Source organism: Neurospora tetraspora (assembly GCF_033439725.1).
Source record: "Neurospora tetraspora strain CBS 560.94 chromosome Unknown B0H65scaffold_4, whole genome shotgun sequence".
Lineage (NCBI taxonomy): Eukaryota > Fungi > Ascomycota > Sordariomycetes > Sordariales > Sordariaceae > Neurospora > Neurospora tetraspora.
Window position 1 is genome coordinate 4,822,692 of NW_026944386.1, and position 21,013 is coordinate 4,843,704.

Consider the following 21,013-nt stretch of genomic DNA (forward strand, 5'->3'; position numbering starts at 1 on the left):
AGCTCGGTCATGTCTGGATCAGTACAAACCATTACTGCCTCGACCGCTACGGCTACCACCAGCATCCAACAAAGCCATCTCAACTGGGAAGAGCCCAAGCTTTATACCAGCAGCCAACAACAAAAAGAAAACGTACCACCCCCTCAACCGAAGGAGAACGAGGGAGCAGAAGGGGATAGGACTAACTCCCGCACCAGCCACGATAGCCAGAAGTCACAACCGTCAATCCGCAAAGTGACTCCCTCGCCACAACCACCCACCCACACTCCGGGACCCGCCTCACGACATGTCGACCACCTCTCCGAGTCCAAGCTAGGCTACTCGCCCTCCAGCCTAGCGCACGCATCGATGTTTGGATCTACCATGAATTCAAGCACCATCACGACCAAGGTTCCTCTCAAGGAAGCGTCTACCAACGCAGACCTGGGCAGGATGTTCAGGACTCCTTCAAAGGGAAGCTTCGCTAGTGTCACTAGTGAGAATGCAATGGACATCGATGGCGACATTAACGTCACCAAATCTCGGTCCGAATCGCGGGGAGAACTCCCCGTATCAAGAGAAGAAGCCCTCGCCATGATCCGCGAGCGCCGCGAACGCGGCAGAAGCCGCGAAATCAAATCCCGACCTCAGTCCCCCGAGAAGCGACCCCTCTCTCCAGCAAAACGTCCCGCCTCGCCCGAAAAGCGGCCAGCCAGCCCCGACAAGAGGGACAGAGGCCGGGACCCCACCCCCAAGAAACGGGATGCCTCGCCGAACAAGCGCGCGCCATCACCGAATAAGAGACCCGAGTACCCCAGCAAGCGCGCGCCCTCCCCGAACAAGCGGAACGCTTCACCTACCAGACGACCACTATCGCCGAGCAAGCGCACGCAGTCTCCGAGCAAGGCGAGGGTCGTCAGCAATGACCTGAGCTACGCGAATGCTCTTAAGAAGAGCACCGACGTGATGACGCCTGGCGAAGGAACTAGGAGCTTTAGTGCGCCTACGGCGGCTACGGAGGCGAGGGCGGCGGGGAAGGAGAATCAGAGAGGTTTGAAGTCTTAGTGGGACGGATTTGCGAAGCTGACTCCGGGAAGGAAGGGGAGGAGGAGTGGGTTGTAATTTGTGAGAGGGGCTGGGTATGAAAGTCCTGTCTTCAGAGGCTGTAAGGGTGTTGGGAATCCAAGAAGGAACTGAAGTTGAGTGTTCAGGGTTGGAGGAATGAGGAATGTGGGGAATGAATGAGTATAGAAGATGGGGAATTGTATACCTCTACAGTGGAGGTGGTTAGAAAGAGAAGGTTTGTATACCCACCACTGACTGACTGACTCTCTTTGGACTGTGCAAGTGCAGTGGTCTGTCTGTCTGTCAGTAACACTGGCAGTGTTGGATAATGTCGATTATTTGTACATGGAATTAGTAACTATCAAGTGCATCAAAACTGGATGGGCTGGGATACCTGGATACTCTCAGGCTGGACTGGATACGGAATACCTCGGTTGGTTGGCTTGGATGGCGGCAAAACTGGTTTTGATTCTTGCACTTATTCTCTTCTTCGTTTTGTCCTGTTAATGAATGGACTTTGTATTTATGCAGTCTGGTGTCGGATGGCGTGTCAGCGCCTTTTTACCTCTTCTACCTTCGTTGTTATTCGTTTATGGACTTCACAACGGTTCATTGAAGTACATCCATCCGATTCTGGACACTATATCTGGTATTACTTACTCTTGTCTCCGATTCAACGCTGGCGCTTTTGCCCATCTTGTGATCCGTAGAGGTAAATGGTAACCGTGAATGATGGCAATTAAGTAACCGATGATGTTTTTACTTGAACTTGTCTAGGGAGCCATGAGAGTTTTTGAGACCAGGACGACGGGAGATACGGTAGAGATAGTCATACGCGGTCGAAGTTGTGGAGATAAATAGCTGATATGTTGGAGATTTTCCCTCGAGGAAACATCTGGTATGAGCATTCGTAGGTAACGTGGAAAACAGGGGGAGAACTGTTGAGCGACGACATACTTCCAACTATCAAGTTGCTATGAGGCCTTACCAGCATTGATAAAAGTAGTGGCAGCGAAATCTTGTGCGAATAATCTATACAACAACAAAGTTCCTGCTCTGGACAAATACTCTTAACAGTGTCCTTATGGACCAACACTTCAACCCTTCTCCCCTCTCGTCACCCTCCTCCGCTTGCTCGGATTACTATTGCTTCCACCAGCAGTCTCGGCCTCCGTCGCCGTCCCTTCTCCATCCGCTTCCTCATCTACCTTCCCATCCCCTGGCGCCTCCCCCTCCTTATCGCCAACCATCGATACATCACCATCCTTGTCTTTCTCCTTATCACCGTCACCAGAAGGCTTCTCCTTTTCCTTCTGCTCTTCAGCCTTCTCACCACCCTTACTCGTCTGCCTAGAATGATTTTGACTTCCATTCCCCGGCATCTGCAGCGTCCCATCCTCCATCATCGTCTTGATCCTCCCGTCCTCCGCAACCCTCAAGTCCGCCAACAGCGAATCAGCCTCGGAAAACATTGCCCTCGCGTCTTTGACCACGCCGAACTCGTCAACCTTGTATCCCAGCACATCCCCCGGATGACCGTGGCCGTGCCCACCTGCCTGATTGTTGTCATCGGTCCTTTCCTCTCTTTCCGCTAGGAAGGAACTCCCAGGCCCGTGCCAGCGATCGGGATTGTACATGATCGCGTTGCTGAACATGTGCGCCAGTTCGCGATCCAGCTGGGCCGTGTTGATGATGCCCCTGGGGGGAACGAGCTCTTCCATTTGCGGCAGGTGGACGAGCATATGTCCCGGGTCTCCTCCCGGTAGGGCGGCGGCGGCTTGGGTGGCGGAGCGGTTGCCCTGAGCGATGGCGGCCCGGATGGATTTGAGGTCTTGAGGCTGCAGTATCACCTTATGATAACCGGGAGCGTCTTTCTCGCGGATGGGCGCGGCAAACATGTTGGCGGAGCGGTGGCGGACGATTTGTTCCATGGCAGAGGCACTGACTTTGTGGAAACCGCGGCTCCAGAGGACTCTGTTTGTGTCCGGTGGTGCCGCTGACGCCGTCGCTGGCGCTTCTGGTTCGGATTTTTCGTTGGCAGGGGTTGCGTTGCCGTTGGGAGTGGCTTCGGCGGGAGTGGCAGCGGGAGTGGGTGATAGCTCATCCCGTTTACGCTTCGCTTGACGAGCTGCTTGACGTTTACCAGCCCCACTTTCGTCTGCTGTCGTATCACCCGTGTCCATCGTAGCCTGGGGCGTGTCCACCTCATTCTTAACACTGGTGGCTGGCTCAGGCTCCTTGACAGATTCTTTAGCAATTTCCTTCGCTGTGCTGGGTTGTTCAGGAGCGGCTGGTTTATCCACTGGTCTCGATACCTTCTGAGCTGCTTGCTGACGAGCCTGTGACGCCGGAGTAGGTTGGGGACCAACGAGAGGGACGCTTCCTCTAGGTCTGGACGCTTCATTCGTCGGCTGCCGAGCCGGAGAAGGTCTGGCCGGCTCTTGTCTGGCCGTTGGCAAAACTGCAGGCTGCTGTACGGGACTAAGCGGCTCAAACGCAGGAGGCCGAATCTCATCACCACCAGATCGGACATCAGGTAGCTTGGGGGTAGACGCACTAGCTGCAGACACCCACTTGGTGCCACTGCCGAGGCCCAATTTCGCGGGAGGTACCAGAGTAGTCTGAGTGACCGAAGCAATGGGACTGAACCTGGGTCCGGAATGAGTTGTCGCGGCAGAATGTGAGCGTGGCCTGTGTTGTTGGATCGGGGGCTGTGGTTGTTGTTGTTGTTGTTGCGGTGGATGTGGTACGTGCGGCGCATGGGTGACCGGCGGCTGAGGAGCATGAGTGATCGGGGGGATCCGCGGTGATTGAGCTTGGGTAACCTGGGGCAGGGCAGCTTGCGGTGGATGCGGTAGATGTGGCGTCGGATGAACCTGTGGTGCCCGAGGAACATGAGGTTGAGGAGCCTGTGATACTTGGGGCACCTGAGGAACTTGGGGGGCCTGAGGCGGATGGGCCTGAGGCGGGTGCGCCTGCGGTTGGTGTGGATGCGATACTTGCGGCGGATGTGCCTGTGGTGGATGAGAAGCCTGTGGCAACTGAGGTGGGTATGGCGAAGGGTAAGCCCTCTGTACCTCCGACTGGATAGGCGCCAAAGACGGCGACGGGGCCATAGACGTCGTAACCGGCTGGCTGAACGGCGGAGGAGCCTGTAGCGCCTGGGGTTGATGTTGAGGCGACTGCTGCTGTTGTGGCTGCAGCGGCGGAGGCGATTGTTGCTGCTGAGGGGCAGCCAACCCATGAGTAAGTCTCGGAGGAATCGCAGACGGCGATTGCGGCGGCGAAGAAACGGCAGCACCCTGCTGTAAATGCTGCGGAAGATGATATGGAGGATAGGGCGAGGGATGCTGCTGGAAAGTAGCCCTGGGTATTCCCGTAGCCGCAGTAGAAGCCAACGGTTGCCGAACAGGACTCGGACCAGGTGAGTCGGACATGGACCTAATAGGTGCCGGCTGCAAAGGAGGGGCATAGTGTTGACCAGTCTGAGGAGGTATCAAGACCTGCGGCTTCATAGGCGGCGGCTGGGGTGGCCTTGATACCACTGGATGTTGCTGTATCTGCTGAGGTGGCAGATGCGAAGGCAGCCTAGGCGAGTGCAACGGCTGGGGAGATTGTGGTATAGGGCTGTAGTGGGGATGTTGCTGTCCAGGGCCCAGGATAGGACGATGCCCAGCTTGTGGTTGATATGGAGGCTCCCATTTGAGTTGCCCACCCTGTGCCTGTCCAGGGATCGGAGGTTGTGGCTGGGGGAGAGTAGTTGCAGGGTGATGAGCAGTCGGAAGAACCGGAGACTGTCTCGAAGGCCCTGTCACGCCGTCCAGTCGTGGCAGTCCTCCGGTAGGAGTAGAAGGTTTGGGTGGCTGAGGTGGTTGAGGAGGCGCCTGGGAAAACGAAACTGGTGGTTGAAGGACATGTGGTATCCCACCGGCAGTCATAGGCCTTGGAGAACCTGGACCGGACGTAATCGGACCCCGAGGAATGTTGTGATGTCCCAACCGCGGAGAGCTAACTAGTTGTGGCTGTAAAGCCGCCGTTGTAGTCGGAGGTAGAGTCGCAGGCAGCGTAGTAGGAGGCAACGAAGCGGGACTCGACCTGACTGGTGGTAGCTGAGTCGTGGGAGAAGGAACGCTCGCATGACGAACGACTTCGGGCCGTGGCGGTATATGAGCGGATACCTGGGGCGGAAGCTGCGGTGGAATCGGCGGTTGCTGCTGTTGTTGCTGTTGTTGCTGTTGCTGCTGCTGCTGCTGCGGCGGCGGCGGCGGCGGCGGCGGAGGCGTGGGTATCGGTAGCTGGGGAGTTGAAGGAGTACGGGGAGACTGAGTTTGCGGAGGTGGTAGTCGTGGTGAAGCAATACGTGGCGAAGCAACTGGCGAAGGACCGTGACCGGCGCCGTTAGGTAACCTAGCTCCCGGTCCCTGAACCGCAACTGGACTGGGAACCGGACCCAAAGCCGGACTCGGCTTATGTGCCACGGGACCGTCCTGAGCCGGTACGCCATCTGGAATCTTTTGCCTCCTCTCCTGCTCCTCGTCCCGAGCAACTGCCTGCTCTAGTACCCGCACCTCAGTCTGAACGCGGTCATAGTGTCTCTCGTACTGATCGATCTCCTGGAGAGTCTGGTTGACGTAGGTCTGCTCGAGTTTCCGGTAAAGGCTCTCGATCTTGGGCACATACTGGTGGGCCTCCCTCAGAGTTGGCAGCGGCGGGGGCTGCAACCGTCGCCTTTTAGAGTTCGGAGACAGACCACCATCGGGTTTGGGACCTGGAGTGTCGTGCTCTTGCTTCAGCTCGTCCCACAGCAGGTGGAGGAAGAGCTCCTGGAGAGGCTCGGGCCTCAGTCTCGCGGCATCGTAGGAGGGAGCAGTCTTGATGAGGCGGTTTTGCTGAAGGACGTCGGCGATGCGGTGGAAGGCCTGCTGGTCGAGACCGTGTTTGGCGATGCCGCGGAGCAGGAACAGCGATTCGAGGGGAGTGTAAGCGTCGCGGCTCGTGGTAGTCATGCCCCAGACTCCACCTCGCCGGAGATCGAGGGGACTGTCACGCCGTTGCGGAAGAAGGTGAATCGGCGCCACGATCTGTCAAAGAGATTAGTCAGTGACTGTGTCAAGTAAAGTATTTGGTAGGTATGTGTTGTGGTGGTGATGATGCATCATGGTCGCATTTCTTGAGCTTGGAGGTTTTGACATCAAATGCACCAAAATGCACCCCTCCAGGGCCAACCACTATAACCAAGCCACTAAACACGATGCAGCACCCCCCGCTCACGCGTCGCACTTTGGGAGTCGCGTCTTCCAGATCTTGACATACCGGCAGCCTTTATCCAACACGCCGGGCAGCGATTTCAATTTGGATAGATGCGAATCAGGTCGTCGCATGTGGTTGTATGAAGCCCTCTTTCGGTTGCGAAGATGACTTCTCGACAAATGTCTGTTTGCGCGGACTTGGAAATCGATGCCGATGACTTTTTTTTCGGTCGGTCGCAAAACCGCAAATTGCTCTGGTTGGTTATCACGTGTGATCGCTCGTCTATCGGCGGTCGGTTCGTGGCCTGTCGTGTAAAAGTGTTGGTCGCTTGGCTGAAAAACAAAAGGTGTCGGTGAATCTCGATTTACTGTGGGCGAATGACTTGAAGCTGTCGTCCCGTTGGATCGGAGAATTGCGTGTCACTACTTACTCAGTCAGTGCTCGACGAATGCAACGCAATCAATCCATTTGCTGGGGTAAAGAGCTGCTCTTCTGGCTGTACGAAATAAGCTGCATCCAAGGTTGAGCTTGGAGTATATCTTGTACAGGAAAAGTAGTCGTACCACGTGACTCGGCTCCGAAAGACAGGAACCCAGGGGGTCCTCATCGGCCTGGTCATGGTCTCCGCCCGGCGAGATCTCCGGGGTGTGGGGTCTTCCCCGAGAGCCCGGGAGCATCCGGAGATTCTGGGGGTGCGCTCCGGCCCACGTTTCAGCCTTGAATAAGATGTACATTAGACCATGACTGGATCAGTACCTGCTTGTACCACCATGCATTGTCTGGTTTCACTTTGACTGAAAACGGTTAAGAACCTGATCTTTGAAGCGCTCTGGAGCTATTTGTCGCTAAATAATGGGGTTTGTTTAATGGCGATGGACCTCACCATGTAACTATCTAGATGAGTTCTGGGTATCGATTATTAGGGCTATATAAAAGGGACGTACCTCCTGGGCCCACCTGGTCCCGCCCGCGCAAGCGCGGGCGAAACCCATACGCGACCCACGCGCGCGTGGCTCAACGTGGCGCGCAACGTGGCGCGCGCTGTGGCGTATGAGGCTCGTATCGTATATATATTGTTTAAAATAGTTAAGATTTAAAAAACCGTTCTTTTCCCTTTCTAGTAGTATATTACACGTGATTGTTACGCGTAACTCATTCTAGGTTCGCGTCTTTGAAAATTTTTGTATTGTATATACATTATAAATGATAGTATTGAAAATTTTAGAAAGAAGAGAGGGGAAGGGAGTAAATAAGTAAAAGAAATAAATATTTTTATTAACGGTTTTATAGCTTAATAGTAAATACGTTAGTATTATACTGTTGAGGTCGTTAGTTCGATTCTTATTATTACCATTTATAAGGGGCTAGCGCCCAGAGGTCGAGCCTGGCTGCAAGCCAGAGCTATGGACCTTTAATAGGACCTATAGACCCGCTTACTTGCCTGCCTCCTAATTAGCCAAGCTTCTAATATATAAGTATCCTTCCAACCTAACCGAGCTTATAAGACCTCTTCTTCTTCTTTATCAACAATCTCAAACTTTATTCTACTCCTACTACCGTATATACCTAATAGACCCGTAATATATTATTAACCCTCTTCTTTAATACCCTCCAAACCTTTCTACTCGTTCATATAAGAGAGCTACGACCGTCTATACGATTTCTTTACCGTACTCAACTTTTTCGTTTTCTTTACTCTACTATAACTTCTATCCCTTAAGCTTAGATTACTAACGAAAGGCAATAATAATTCGCTATAATTATTCAATCTTTAGTTGACTAAATAATTGAATTTAAAGCTTTCTAATCTATAGTTGTTCCCCTCGTTATAGCCTCTCCTTATTAACCTAAACCAATCCTTCTCTATTTAATTAAATCTTTTGGGGAGAATTTAGATTTCGATACCTAACTTTATATTACCGAAGTAAAACTCTATATCAATAGTTTAGTTATTAGTAATTTAAAAGCCTAATTTTATTATTTCTATTCTAGCCTTTTACCCCCTATTTAAAAAAAAACCCTTCTTTCCTTTGCCTAATAGCTGACGAACTATTTATTAGTAAAGCTACTATAGAAACTCTATAAGTCCTACGACGAGACGAATTCTAATAAACGTACAGCCTAAAAATTCTTTAAAACTTTATAAGCTTAAAACGAAGTAATTAAAATATTCTTCCTCTATTTTAATAAAGTCTTTGACCGAATCTAGAATGATTTGATAAATAATTTAAAGTAGACTTTTCTTATAGGCAATTTAAATAAAGAATAGCGAATAAGGTTGAAGGAAAAGACGGACGTTCTTAAGGATTTCGAAACTCTATAAGGATATCTCCGACATTTAGATAATAATAATTATTTAAGAGATATTATAAATACTAGGGATCCTATATAAATCGGCGCTATAAAGATATTTAAAGCTATAAGATACAGTAATCTATTTAGAGCCTCTAACTCCGGCTCTAAGATTATCCTTAAATAACAATAACGTTGGAAGAAGAAGAACTACTATATAAACTATAACTCCTAAGCGTATTAGGAAAGGAATGCCCCATTAATAAAAATAAAAGTAAGGGTAAAGCCGCTATACAATTATATAATATATTTATTAAACCGGTTAGAGATTTTAATAATAATAAAATTCACAATAATTACAAATAAAAACCGCTTAGAGAAGTTAAAAACTCGGTCCGGAAATATTATAATTAAGAAAGGGTTAAATAATATATATAATATACCACTCGTTAGGGGGGCCAGCTAACCTAGACCTAGCTTTACGGATTCCCTAGATTTAATTAATAACCTTTATAATAACTGATATAAAGTTATAATAAATTATAATATATAATTATAATTACCGCGAAGAGAAATCATTTAGTTACTACTTTATAAATATAAACAGTAAAAATTATATTAAATTATTCTATTAAAGCCTCGTTATTTATTTAAGGAAGTTATAAATTATCGACCGGATAGTATAATTGCCGGTAACGTTCTAAGTAGGATAAATAGGACGAAGGTTTATACAGATAGATAGAATTAAATTATGTATAATAGTCTAACCGCGTATATATATACTATAAGTAATAAGGTTATTAGTTTTTAGGGGCTTGGTTTTTATAATAAGCATATAATATACATATAAATTTTACGCTAACTATAGAAATCTAATTATCTGCATTATTTTATTATTATACTTTAGTCATTTAGGGTATTTGATTTAGGAATATTCAATAGAAACTCTACAATATAAATAAAAGGCCGCTTATTAAATTCTGAGGATATTTCTCTATATATAATAATTTTCATTATTATCTTTATTTATAAGGGGGAATTGGGGGGTAATATAAAGGGCTAGCGCCTAAAGGTCGAGCCTAGCTACAAGCCAAAGCTATAGACCTTTAACAGGGCCTATAGACCCGCTTACTTACCTGCCCCCTAATTAGCTAGGATTCCAATATATAGGTATCCTTCCAACCCAGCCGGGCTTGCAGGACCTCTTCTTCCCCTTTATCAACAATCTCAAGCTCTGTTCCACCCCTACTGCCGTGCACATCTAGTAGACCTGTGACACCGTTTTTTTTTGCGTGGGTAAGGTTTTACCTTGGGAATTTCTTTTTCTAAGTTAAAATAAGACAAATAATTATTTTCTTCTTCCGGTAGTAAGAATAAAATTCTATGAAAAAAATTTTTTGATTCTTTATAGTTATAATATTATTAAAAGTATATAGGGTAGTTTAATTATATATTTTATTGGGTTTAAATTTTAAAATAACGGTTTTAAAATAAGAATGTTAAAAATGAAAAAGAATATTTGAAACTTTGAATGCAAAAAATTATAAGATTGTCAAAATGATAGATAAAGATTAATAAATATTTCTTTTTTTATATATTATAATAAGGTAAATAAAACTTTCGATTTTATACTTTTATTTTACTATTATTTTACTTAATATAATACGTATGATTATGAAAATAATTTATAAATTACTAATTTCTCTTTTATATTCGAACTTAATACTTTTATACTTTATTTATTTATTATTTTATTATTATATTACTTTACTACTTTATTAATTTCTTTATTTAATTAATTACTTTATTACTTTATTTATATATTGGCTGCGGCAGCTAATTTGGTTAGGGGAAGGTAATTTACTTATTTAGTATTTAAATCAATTGCCTTATTATATTATTTATATATTAGCCGCGGCGGCCAACTTAAATAAAAGAAAGTAGTTTACTTACCCGGCACTTAAATCGATTATTTTACTACTACCTTATTTATATATTAACCGCGGCGGCCAATTTAGTTGGAAGAAGGTAATTTACCTACCTAGTACTTCAATCGATTACTTTATTACTTTCTTTATATATTAGTTATAGTGGCCAATTTAGTTGGGGGAAGATGGTTGATTTACTTAGTATTTAAATCGATTATTTTATTATTTAATTTATATATTAGCCGCAGCGGTTAATTTAGTTGGGGGAAGGTAATTTATTTACCCAGTATTCAAATTGATTATTTTATTACCTTATTTATATATTAGTTATAGCAGCTAATTTGGTTGGGGGAAGGTAGCTTACCTACCCGGTATTCAAATTAACTACTTTATTACTAACCGCGGCGGCCAATTTAATTGGAGAAAAGTAATTTACTTACTGGGCACTTAAATCGATTACCTTATTATTAATTATAGCAGTTAATTTGGTTGGGGATTTGTTATTGGTCGTAGTAGCCAATTTAATTAGGAGAAGGTAATTTACCTACTTAGTATTTAAATCGATTACCTTTACTTTATTTATATATTGGCCGCGGCGGCCAATTTAATTAAGGGAAATTAATATAAAAGTACGATGGGAAATTAAATTTAATAGCTGTAAATTAACTTTTAAAATTTCCTATACAAATAAATTTTACAGAAATTTAAAAGTCGCGACTTAGACCGTCGGGTTATATTTTCTTTAAATTAATAATCGTAGAGTATATAAAAAGAGAGGGTAAGAATAACCGGCTAAAATAGGAACGATTAATTAAGGTAAGAACGATTAGCTAAAGTAAGTAAAAGGGATTAATTATATATAGTGTCGCTTATAAGGTCGTTTATAAAGTTTAATTAGAAGGTTATATACTATAGGGTATTATATATAATTATATATAAGAGCGTTTAAAAGGTTTAATTAGAAGGTTATACACTATAGGATTTTATATGATTATATATAGAAGTATTTAAAAAGTTTAATTAGAGGGTTATACGCTAAAGGATTTATACGAATGTATATAAAAGCGTTTAGAAGGTTCAATTAGAGGCTTATACGCTATAGGGTAGCGTATACAATTATACATAGGGGCGTTTAGAAGGTTTAATTAGAAAGTTATATACTATAAGGTTATTCAAAGGTTTTATTAAAGGATTAAATTCCATAAAGCCGTTATAAGAGAGCTATTTAGGCATTTTTAAGTACTTTTCCGTAGGGCAAATTATAGGATCTATATAATAATAAATTTAAATTTGTAATAATTAGTTTCTGGTTCTAATAAATAATAATAAATAAAAGTTTATAATTTATTTTTAACTTTTTTAATAGCTTTAAATTTTTATTCTATGCTTTTTTCTATAGGAGGGTTATTAGGGCGTAGCTTTAATATTTTCCTACGGATTTTTTATTTATGAAAGGGTTATTAGGGCGTAGTTTTAATACCTTTTTATAATTTTATAATTGTTTTATAACTTTTATTAACTATAGAAATATATATGATTATATTAGGGATTAAAGTATAAATTACCTTCGGATTAGTATTCTTACTTTTATATTAAATATAGGAAGGATATTTTTGGGTTTTCTTTTTTATAAGAAAATTAATTTAAGCCGAAGATTCATAGTTTTACTATAAATTATTCTAATATCATTCTTCGAGCGGTATTTAAAAAGATTTTATAATAGGTTTTATTTTTAAAATTAGTAACATTAATTAGATTTATCGATAGGTTACTATTTTAATATTAGTTTATAAATATATTTTAGAAAAATATTATTTTACGGACGGTATTTAGAAAAATTTTAGGTTAAATGGCAATAGATAAGTTATATTTATAGTATTAGTATTATTAATGAAATTTATTAATAAATTATATAGGTATTAGGAGAAGTGGGGAAAGTGGAATTAAATTACTTTTGGGTTATATATTCAGGCCGTTAGTAGGATAAAATTATTAATAGTCGTTATAACCCTAATATTGTCTATAATTAAATTATATAATAGGGATATTTAAAGGTATTTATATTTAATAATAAGATGTAAAATTCTTAGATTTATTAAAAATTTATGATTGTGAAAGTATTTATTAAAGATGTTTTTATTAATAAAGAGCGAAGATTTAAGTTTTTTTAGAATATTTAAATCCCGTTTTAGGAAAGGTAGGGAGAATAAATTGAATTTGGAAGTAATAATTAAACTTTTTAGCTTATTAATTATTTAATGTGGGAAGGTAATTTGTAAAACAAATTTTAATTTTAATTTTTATAGTAATATAGCGAATGGTTTTTTATAGTCTACTAGGGTAGTAACGTTATATATATTACGCCCCCTTTTAATCTTATTTTAAATTCGTTTGGTTGGTATTTAAGAAGAATAGTTCTAATATTAGGGAGTACCTTATAAGTATTAGTAGTTTAAACCGGCCTATTGAACGAATAATTGAATTATTATTAGTAATTTTGGTCGTTTTAGATTTAATCCGGTTAATAGGTTAGGTTGGGGTTAGAATAGTTAATTTAATTAAAGTATTTTGGCCGTTTCGAACTTGGTTTAGTTAATAGGTTGGGTAGGTATTAGAATAGTTAATTTGACTTTGGAATTTTAATAGTTTTGGACTTAGTTTAATTGATGGGTTAGGTAAGGATTGGAATTGTTTAGGATCCAAATATAGAATTAATTTTTTAATTAATTTTGTAAATTTACTTTATTATTTTAATTAATACTTGTATTTTTTAAAATAAATTTGATTTTTATATATATTATTTTTCTAAATTTATTTTAGGTTTTGGTTCGCTAGAGATTTTTATTAGGATAAGGTAGTAGTTTTTTAAATGGAAAATATATTTCAATTATTACGTTCTACCCTATTTAAGGAATTTTAAATTGTATGGGAATTTTTTTTTTCCTACGTTATTGGGCTAGTAGTTTATAGGTTATTACTTGAAAGCGTAGGAAACAAATTAGGTTAATTTAGGATTAGTAATTTTATTTAACTTTTCTTTTATATTATTAGGTTAGTAGTTTATAAGTTGCTACTTAAAGGCGTAGAAAATAAAAATTGGATTAGTTTAGGGCTTAAGGGTTTTACTCAATTTTATAAAAATAGGTTTATATAAAGGATGAAATTGTTATATATAAGTCGATAATAAAGGACTTTTTTAAATAAGAAACGTAGGTGTATAGTTTTTCTTCTATTATTATTCTACGCTTACGTTTTTTATTTAAAGAAGTCCTTTTTTATTACTTTACGCTTTTTTTTTTTTTTTGCTTTTTGAAGTTTGGGTAAATTAGAATCTATGGGTAGAATAGGTATATAAAGTAAGTTCTTAATACCTTTTTTTATAGTCCGTTAGTATAAATGGTAATGTGGCTGGTTTTATTCTAGTACTAGTTTATAGTTAGGTACGTAAATAAATATTTGGATAATATTTTAATAAATTAGTAGGCTGTTGGTTCGAACCCGGTGCGGATTATTTTTTTTCTTTTTTTATTATTAGTTTTTTCCTTTTTTTTTTATATATATATATAAGTTTTTAGTTTTTTTTTCATTATTTGCAATTGGTTTTTTATATTGTATTGCTTATTTCGAATATTGTAACGAATGTTATTGTGTACGCAATTCTTAATTTTTATATTATTTTTAGGGCACCCTTCCTCTATTTATTTACTACTATATATTAAATTCTTTATATAATTTAAGGCCCTTTACAATTATTTATATATAAATATTTCTAATTTCTATTATATTTGGCCCGTATTGGAGATTTATAATAGTTTGCTAATTGTAGAATTAAATTATTTATAATTCTATAATTTCTTATACTTTTTATCGTTGGGTGAAGGTTCTTCGTTTATTTCCCCCCTTTCTTTACTTTTATATTTTTTGAGATTTGTATAATTTGAAGTTTTTTTATTACTATTCCTTTAATTAATAGGCTAAATAAACTTCCGTTAAAGTTTAGTAGTAGTTGACGAAATAATAGTATTAAAGATATTTGTACGGTAATTATTATTTTTTATAAAAACAGTACAAATAGTTAACGGATTTTTGATTAAATTGTTCTTTATTGCCGGTTAATTTTATAAGATATATATATAGTATATTAATATTTTTGTTGGATTGGTAAAAGTTTCTACTTTCTTTTGCTTTATATAGGATTAATTTTTATATTAGCGTTGGGAATTGAATAAGGCTGGGGAAGATATTTATTTTAAAGATTATTCGAATACGGAAAGTATTTTATATTTTAATAGTACGGTTAAAATACTTTTTATTAATACGGATAATATATTTAAGAATATTAATAAAGGAAAATTATTATACAACTACTTTATTTTAGTATTTTAAGGCATTGTAGTAGTTTTTAAGGAGGTTGGTTGTAACAATTTTTATAGTATTAATTATTAAAAGGTATTTATTAGAGTAGGAATAAAATATAATTTATTTATAAGAGGAGGGGAGAATACTCTTTAATTTAATTTATTTAAAATTATATTATTAGTTTTTAATTGTTTTTGATATATATTCGATTTTTGCTTAGTACGCTTATTTTAGTTGAAGCGATAGATTTTAGATAGTTTGCTTTTGTTTTACAATATTTGAGCGTTTAAATTATGTAGTTTAAATAAGTGTATTGTATATTGGTTGAGAATTCTTTTTATAAAACTCGTTTTGTATAGATATAGTAAAGTAAGTATTTAGTTTTTTGGTTTTTAAAGGTATTCCGTATTGCCTCTTACTCTATAGTTAAATTATAGGTAAATATATCCCGAAGTGGCTACTCTTTAGTATATTGTTTTTTAATTTATTTATAAATTATCAATAATATTTTAGTAATAATGTTACTATTAATTTCTTAAGTAAGAAAGTAATTATATAGTATTTAATAATATTATTTATTTTGAATAAGTAGTATATAGAGGTATTAGTTAAGCTAATTGGTTTTGTAGATAATATTTATAAGCGTTAGGTAGCCGCGCTGTTTTAAAATTTCAAATTATTCAAATAAAGCCTATAATATATCCGGTAATAGTTTATTATTTAGTTTTCGGATAGTAGTAATAGATTTAATACGTTAAGTACTTCCGTCGGTCGGGTTGGGGGGTTGAGCGTTTAGGAAGTTTAGTATTTAGTTTATTTAAATATTTTTAATGAAATCCTTATTTATTCGCTATAAATTGGGGTATATAAATCGTTATAAACGGTTTACGTTAATAATATTTTACCTTGTAAGTTAATGCTTATTTACTTTCTGTAATTGTTTTTTGAAATTAGGATTTCGGTTATTACTATTGTATAGTTAATTGTAAATAGTAGAGAGAAGGAGGTTATAAGTGGTTTTATAGAGTAAAAATTTCTGAATATTGTTTAAAACTTTATTTTAATTTAAAAATTCTAAGTTGTGGTAGTGGTGTAGATTGTTAATATTATTAGGGTTATTTTTGAGTTGAATAGCCGGTTAAAATAATATTAATCCGTTTGGGAAAGTAATTTTTTAATAGCTTTATTATAGTTAATAAATATATACAATAATTTCTTACGTTGGTTAATATTTCGCTTTTTTTTTCTTATTCTTTTTATATAACCGATAATATAAAGATTGGGTTATTAGTAAAGGAATGGTCGCTCTTTTAATTTTTTTAGATATATGTTATTTTGTAAAGGGCGTGTAAATTATATTTAAAAAGTCTTTATATTATATTTATTGTTCCTTTGTAAAAAAGATATTTTCTTAGTATGAAAAGAATTATATTCGCTGTTTTAAAAGTTTGTAGGAATACGAAAAGGGTTTTAGGTTTCGGAAGGTAAAATAGATAGAATAGTAGGCTTTAATAAAGTATATTAGTTTAAACCTTTCTATATATATTTAAATAAGTAGGCTTCTTACCTCTATTAATTTTTATAAATTTAGTGATTATAGTAAATTTAGCGACTATAATAAGTTTAGTAATTATAGTAAATTTAATAGCTATAGTAGGTTCGGCGGTTATAGTAAGTTTAATAAACGCGGGAGCGGCGGGTATAGTAGGTTCAGTAGTTATAGTAAATTTAATAAACGCGGGAGCGGCGGGTATAGTAGGTTCGGCGGCTACGGTAGGTTTAACGAATGTAGGAGCGGCGGGTATAGTAGGTTCGGCGGTTATAATAGGTTTAACAAATATAGGAACGGCGGGTATAATACGTTCAGCGAGTATAGTAGGTTCGGCAGGTATAGTAAGCTTGGTAAATATAGTAGGCTCGGCGGGAATAGTAAATTTGGCGGGTATAGTAAGTTTGGCGGGAGTAGTAAATTCGGCGGGCGTAGCAAATATAGCGAATACAATAGGCGTAAAAGCTTTTAAAATAATAATTAAATTAATATTTCTTTTCTTTATATACTACAAGGGTTTTAGTTTTAACTATTCTTAAATAGAGCTTTTTATTCCTAGTAAGTAGTATTTTTTTCCTTTTAAGGGGCGGTGTCTTCGGGTATAGTATTTAATTACCCGGATATTAATTTTCAATTTTCTAATTATCGTTTTTAAAATTATATTTATTATAAATACTTATTACTTTTATAAATTCGGTACTATTACTCCCGATAAGGTTATTTTCGTTAGTTAGTATTTACTCTATATTTATTATAAATTGATGTAATATTCTAGTAAATAGAATTTTATTAAAAAGATTTTTTAGGAAAAATATTAATATTTATTAATTATAGGGGGAAAGTTTAATCGTAGTTAGTATTGAAATTTATTATAATAATAATAGTAGTAGTAATAGTAGTAGTAGTAATAGTATTGATAATATTGACCACTGGTTTGGTTTGATGTTGTTTTATAAAAAAATAGTTTACGTATTTAAATTTTTAGTAGGTTAGTTTATTTAATGTCCGTATATTTAATTTTTTTCAATTAAAATATTTTACTATTACTATTACGCTAGTTTTATAATGTTTGGTAGTCTATAATATTATAATATTGATAATTAAAGTAAAGTAATACTAAATTTTAAACGGAGAACGGTAATTACTTTAAAAAAGATTTCTTTATTTATCATTTAATTTGTATTATAATATATTAAATTATAGTAATATAATATAGTATTATAATAGTTTTGCCTGATATTTTCCTTTAATATAGTATACTACGGTACCTTAATATTATTCAAGAACCCTAAAAAATTTTGATTAATTTTTCTCTTTTCCTCTTTTTTTTCTTTGATGCGGCGGTGTTGTGCCACGTCAGCGGCGTTGGCGTTTTGAGGCCCGTTGTGGATGCTCCAAGTTCCGTGGTGGACCTGCAAAAAGGTACGTCCCTTTTATATAGCCCTAATATTTGATTCCGAGTTCTGATCCGATTATCTCCACACTTGATCGTCGACTGGGACACCACTTTTTGTATTTGGCCGACGTGAGTGGGTGTCTATGTGACTACCAATTTTAGTGCTCCTGGTACTCGATCTACACTCTCGACCCGACTCGTCCCAAAACCTCTTAAACACACATTGAAATGCCTGGATGAGTGAGCTCTTTCCTCAAACTATAAACTTTGAGTGTTTGGCCGCTTTGGGAATATCGTGAACTCGACGGGATAAGGGGGGTTGGCGAGGTACCATGGTGTTGAGACGCACCCATCTTGGTCGTGCTCGCCACTTGAGGTTGAAATAGTAAACGCACACCTGTTGATTTCGGGTTGGTCGGATGGGGCTTCGGAACCTGTGTTTACATCCATAAATGGATGTAGAGTTGGGGTTGAGTATGTCATGGTGTCGGTGGATGTGGTAGTGGTGTCCGGGGATGAAAGCACGGAGGGAGGCCATCTGAATGGAAGTTGCAGTTTACCTTACATACCTGTGCCGCGTGCCTAAGTCGCCTCGCTGCACCACTCGGTGCATGACACTAAGGTAGGTACAGGCGATATCCAAAATTTTATGAAGGTTGTGGTTGAACTTCCATATGAAGCCGGGGAAGTTGTCCTTCAAAGGTGTCCCCGCTCCTCACAATGGATGATGCTCTCCGGCTGGATGGCCTGCATGATCTGGATACCCTGGATGTTTCATTTGTGCCCCTGCCCACATGTTTTTTTATTTCTGGTTTTGTGTGTCAAGTGGAAGTGTCAACAGTTCATGGTGAACTGAGGTGTTCTCCGTTGTTGTAAGGTTCAACGTTGACTCCCCGGATGTTGCCCCCTTTCTGTACGTACCTCTGTCTCCTCAATATAGCGGAGGAGAGATGAAGTCAGTAGTGGCCCTGAGCGGGTGACCCGAGCAGTACCCACCGGGCAAACTGATAATCTCATAGGGCCATGATTCGTGGCCATGGTTGGCCATGATAGGAGTCCAAGGAGTCAAAGGGGGGCCTGGTGTCGTGCATCGTCCGTTCAACCACTCAGAGGAACAGAACTCCTGACCGAGTTGTTAGTGTCAGGAGATGCTCAAGAGCGACAAGTCAGTGACAAAATGACAGGCGCCATTGTCCTGCCTTGTGCCTTGTGGTGAAATGCAGCTGGCCGCCTTTTGCCAGCCAGCTGGGACCCTTGCTCCCGTCACCTTGTTGGAAACAAAGTGTTAGGTACTCCGGGCATTGTACCGCCAAGTTCCACGCTAATTAAGGGCACTCCAGACGGTGACATTAACACGGACAGGGCACATCCATCCGTTCGCATCAGGGTATTGATGGGAGACCATTTCCATTTCGCTATTTCATCCTTTGACAACTCCTCCTTGCCGTCCATCCTTTTTCGCGTTCTTGATTTCTTTCTCTCTTCTGCTATCCCATATTCACATCTACCAGAGATCATGTCTTCCACCACTGCTACCACAACTACTACGCACAACAACATGACCGACGAAGAGCTTGACCGCGACTGGAAGCCCAATGGCCGTCGCCCGCAATCGTGCGTTCCCAAATTCCTTATCCCCTTTCTTGTTATACTATACAGTACCCGTCAACCCGTCATTGTTCCACCCACCACGCCAACAGCGGTACCTTGCATAAGTCAGCCCGGCATCACAATGACGCGACGACATACATCGGAAGAAACACAAAACATAGCGGACTAACATCTCTAAAAATGACAGCACCATTGCGCGCAACTTCTCCCAGGAGCTGATGGACATCTTCCGCATCGACAAGGACATCACCGACCTCGCCGACCAGACCGACAAGCGGTCAGTCTCCGCCAACGCCAACGCCAGCGCCACGATTGACATCGACCTCGATACCCGGTTCGCATACTTCTCCACAACCCCTGCTAGCACCCATTCGCTAACCCGTCCACCTCTTTCGGTGGCAACAGAAAGCAAGAAGTCGACAAGAAGACGTCCGAACTCGAAGCCCTCGAGGCGCGTCTCCGTGAGATGGAGGAGAAACTCAAGAGCCAGTACCCAGCAGCTGCCGTCGGCAACCAGGCACAGCCATCACAGATCCAGACCCAGAACCAGCAAAACAAGAGCAGGCCAGGGACCACGAGACAGAGCCAGCGGGCGCCAGTTTCCGGGGCGATGCCGCCTACTCCGATAGGAAGTGAAGGTGAAGTGGAATCCCCGATCGAGCCCGCTAGCCCCCGAACACCACGAGCACCCCGACCGCTTGATCAGCCGTTCTTCCACGTCGCTACATTTGCTTCCTCCGGAGATGACGCAGCATCCATCAAATCCATCCAAACCGTATCCGAGAGCTCCAGTTATGCTGACTTTGTCCTTGTGGCCCCCAATCCAGACGGCGACCGCGAGCGATACCACTGAGTACCTCTACAATATTCTGAATTTCGAGAGATACCCCCCTATGCCTCCTCAACCTTGTCGACAGCACTGAGGGTGGAGGAGGGATCGGAATTGCATTACAACAAACGACGACATCTACTGAGATTTGCCGGCGAATAACAACAACCGGGAGGGTCGCACGACAGCCCATGAAGCAGTTGGCGAATCCTGGAACCGAATCCATGATAGACGGCGGAATACGAATACCACGACACGCTATATCAACACTATTATAGTTTTAATACTTTCTTCGCCGCCGACCGGGCCAATGCCAATCGCATGCCTTTTTCGCAACAATGGAGACGTCCATTCTTTCTCGACTACTACGACTGCGTTTCACTCTATATCAGGTTTCGAGGATACTCAACTCCAGGACTGTTTTTCGAGGAAGCGACAAGAGGAGGACTGAACCATCACCATGGCCCGGTTTACGGAGTTTTGGCTTTCGACACCAGATACCAGGACGCCATAACATTAATAATCATCCACTCGCTTGCACTTTGCCTCTACACGAGGCCACCAACGATCGTTCTCGCCGGTTTGTGTCCTGGGGCAGGACGGTTGGATGCAGGGTTCAGGGTTAGCCAAATTGCCTGGAGAAATGGCATTTGCATGGGACGAAGGGATTGGAGAAGGGAGAGCAGCACAAGGATGACTGCGGCGGCTCTTGGAGGGTTCACATGTCCTGTAACTACAGAAACACGACATTTGTC

The 21,013-nt window shown here is 40.4% G+C and overlaps 2 protein-coding genes across 2 annotated transcripts; one reads left to right on the forward strand and one right to left on the reverse strand.

Moving 5' to 3' along the window:
- Positions 1-1,803: 1,803 nt before the first annotated feature.
- Positions 1,804-7,286, reverse strand: B0H65DRAFT_539947 (uncharacterized protein; the record flags this gene model as incomplete). The annotated part of the gene is made up of 4 exons (XM_062829133.1): positions 1,804-1,905; positions 2,253-6,084; positions 6,358-6,626; positions 7,239-7,286. 4 exons carry the CDS (start codon positions 7,284-7,286, stop codon positions 1,804-1,806), a joined length of 4,251 nt encoding a protein of 1,416 aa, XP_062682368.1.
- An 11,660-nt stretch (positions 7,287-18,946) lies between these two features.
- B0H65DRAFT_213326 (uncharacterized protein) lies at positions 18,947-20,431 on the forward strand. The gene is made up of 4 exons (XM_062821961.1): positions 18,947-19,102; positions 19,159-19,432; positions 19,617-19,763; positions 19,835-20,431. The coding sequence occupies exons 1-4, from the start codon at positions 19,036-19,038 to the stop codon at positions 20,280-20,282; spliced, it is 936 nt and encodes a 311-aa protein (XP_062682369.1). The 5' UTR covers positions 18,947-19,035; the 3' UTR covers positions 20,283-20,431.
- The last annotated feature ends 582 nt before the right edge of the window (positions 20,432-21,013 follow it).

Coding starts and splice junctions, on each gene's coding strand:
- B0H65DRAFT_213326 (XM_062821961.1), top strand. CDS start 19,036: ATGCAGCTGGCCGCCTTTTGCCAGCCAGCTGGGACCCTTGCTCCCGTC. Junction 19,103..19,158: donor CACCTTGTTGGAAACAAAGT/GTTAGGTACTCC, acceptor AGGGCACTCCAG/ACGGTGACATTAACACGGAC. Junction 19,764..19,834: donor GACATCGACCTCGATACCCG/GTTCGCATACTT, acceptor CGGTGGCAACAG/AAAGCAAGAAGTCGACAAGA.